The 2,828-nt window shown below is 52.9% G+C and overlaps 1 protein-coding gene across 1 annotated transcript; it reads right to left on the reverse strand.

The window, feature by feature from the left end:
* On the reverse strand, positions 1-2,139 carry LOC127752388 (organic anion transporter 3-like). Its single transcript, XM_052277701.1, has 4 exons — positions 1,836-2,139; positions 1,297-1,493; positions 550-784; positions 1-111 (listed from the first exon to the last, which is right to left on the reverse strand). Exons 2-4 carry the CDS (start codon positions 1,473-1,475, stop codon positions 1-3), a joined length of 525 nt encoding a protein of 174 aa, XP_052133661.1. The 5' UTR covers positions 1,476-1,493; positions 1,836-2,139.
* Positions 2,140-2,828: the final 689 nt, after the last annotated feature.

The raw sequence follows: 2,828 nt of genomic DNA on the forward strand, positions 1-2,828 counted from the left end.
CTACCTATCCGACAAGAAGCCCGCCAGGGGCATGCCGACCATCCCGCCCAAGGACCCGATGGAGCCCACCAGCGCGAGCTTCCACTTGTTGTCGTCGCAAGTCAAGTCCCACTGCGAACAAGTAAGTATATAAGCGGTCAATGGGCAGTCACAGAAGGCCGTGACGCCGAACACGCCGACACGTCGCTGTCGACCGTGCGACGTCAGCGTGGCGTCGGCGAGGGAGCAATCACTACGTAAAAAAGCGTGTACACCTCAACTTTTCACTTCTCCACTTTCATTCACTTTTCGTGATTTTCCCTTGACTTTTCCACCGTTTTACAACGTTTACTTCATTTCTATACTTACATCATATCCCCTCTATTTTATTCATTTTTGATCTGATCAACGCACGATTAGTCACTTTTGTCCTCATTTTCTTTCAGTTTCCGTCACTTTCAGTCAACTTTTTGTCACTTTCACTTTAACTTTTATTGAAAGGTGTACTCCTACTTTCATTAGTGATTACCCCCTCGGACGTCGGCCTACCTGCCCCTCCCGAGGCCTCACCTCGTTCAGGATGGTGTTGCGCTGGCCCGGTTCGTAGACCCAGGCGCCGCATCGCTCGGTGCGGGTCGTGTCGAAGAGGTCCGCGCTGCAGGTGCCGTTGCCGTCGCTGCTGCTGTTGTTGTGCACGAAGCGGACGCACTCCTCGGGGCTCCCGTCGTTTACGGGGATGGCCTCGGGGAGCCACGGGGGCGCGTAGGCGGCGGCGTCCGCCGTCTCGCACTCGGGGATCAGACATCTGCAGCACAGCACAGTTGAGTAAAACGAAACCACTGACACACTAAGATACAAGTCGATAGAAGTCGATATGTTTGACCTTCGCGGTCAAGGTTCCCTCAAATGGTTAGTCACGTGACAGTGTCGACACGAAACTATAACGAGTCGCTGAGTCGCTTTCAACTCTACCGTTTTTCGATAACGTTCTTTTTGTTATTTTTCTCGATAGTGACACCGACTAATGTTCGTTGGTGTATGTGGTGGGCGCGATGGCCGACAGCGCCGGATTCTAGGGAAGACCGTGCTCTCCTGCTTAGCGAGGTCTTGAGATTAACTAACCAGGCTTAAGCCCATCAAATAAAAGATTGGACCAACGTCGGGACCTTCTCCTATCACGAAATGGTTTAAGCGCGTCTGAACATATACGGTTTGTAATTTTTCCAATTTTTTCTAGTCTACCACCTTTAAACCTTTAAAATGAAAGATAAAAACAAATGAATGAATACGGTTATACTGTCCCGTTTTCCTCCGCACCTGTAGTTGAGATCCTGAGCCGTGAACACGTAAGCTATCATGTAGATCGCCACGAACAGGATGGGCATGTTGACGACGAGGAAGTTGGCGACCTGAAACTTGCCCAGCTTGCCGATCTGCAGCAGCACCCTGTCCACGGCCTCGGGGGCGGCCGCGGCGGCCCTCCTGGCGGGCGCCATGGTGCTGAGCCGGAAGGGCTGTTGAGATGGAATAAGAGTTTAGTTACATCAAGAATCAGACCGCATCTCTGGCGAGCAGTGAGAATGAGCAGGTCTCTGATAACGTAGGATTCGGGTACAGGTTACCTGCAGGGTGGTCCACACACCCCTTTCCTTCATTTTGCTTATACTGTACCACATGCACGCGTGCGGACGGGCTTGCCTACTGACGCTCACCACGACTTATGGCCCCGTGTGAGTATGCAACCCGTCCGCACGCGTGCAGGCGGTACAGTATGAGCAAAATAAAGGAAGGGGTCTGTGGACCACCCTGTATCTCTTGCACCTCGACTATTGGTAGGATTCCCTGATGGCACTCACCGGAGGGGCTAGAAGTCGGTCCGGCTTGGCAGCAGCACACACGTCCTGGGAGGCTCGTCCGAGGAGGTATGAGGTCCGTCCTCTCTTAAAGCTTGGCTCCAACTAACTGACTGGAGCGCGACCTAGGGCCCAGAAGGGCCGCCTAGCGCGGGTAGGGATTGTGATAAGGGTCCCCCTCCCAGACGAGTGCGTGGGTGCCGCGCCGGATGCAACCGGAAGCAGTGCGCTGGGCAGAGCCTCAAAGGCCTTGTACAACAGGGCGGCGCGCGGCGGCCGCGGCTGCCCCAGAGCCCCAGACGCGCGGGAGCCGGGGCTGCGAGGGAATGGCCGCGCTCCCCGCCGCAGCACCGGCTCCGCGGTATTTCGGTTCGTCCCACGCGCTCCGATAAGACAACCAACCACCTGACCGTACGACGGCCATTAGGTCGCGACTTAGGAATGCGACTAGCATTTGCCAAAGCAAAAACGATGATAAACGTTGCGTATTGTGGATTGAGAAGTTCCTTCCGCGAGCGCCAGGTGTGATTTTCACGCCTGGCGCGATGAAAGTCGGCTCCTGATTGGCTGCGTGAAGCATGCAGAGCGTGAAAATCACGCTCGCGTTTCGTAAACTCTGAATACACACTTATCACTGGAAAAACAAAGGTGTCAAGTCGCACCTCAAAGAAAGTATTCTTCAACACCCCTTCAAAAGAGAGATCTAGCACCTTTGGTTTATCGAGTGATTTTGCTAAGAGTGTACAGCGGTGCAGCTATGCGCCAGACTTTGCAATGCACAGACCGCATGCAGCAGACGCACGCGCAATTTGTGGAGGCGAACATTAAAAATGTGTTGCACCTTAAAAAGCCTGCCAAGAAATCGAGTACTTTTCTCAAATCTCCCAAGAATCTGCATTTTTATTTATTTTTTTGCGATTATCTCTTGAAATTTAAATTGCATACCATGGTTATTACGTGACGGCAGTTCTAATGATAAACATTTCGAGTGAGCAC

This window comes from Frankliniella occidentalis, unplaced genomic scaffold (genome assembly GCF_000697945.3).
Source record: "Frankliniella occidentalis isolate FOCC.00 unplaced genomic scaffold, Focc_3.1 Scaffold11, whole genome shotgun sequence".
Taxonomy (NCBI): domain Eukaryota; kingdom Metazoa; phylum Arthropoda; class Insecta; order Thysanoptera; family Thripidae; genus Frankliniella; species Frankliniella occidentalis.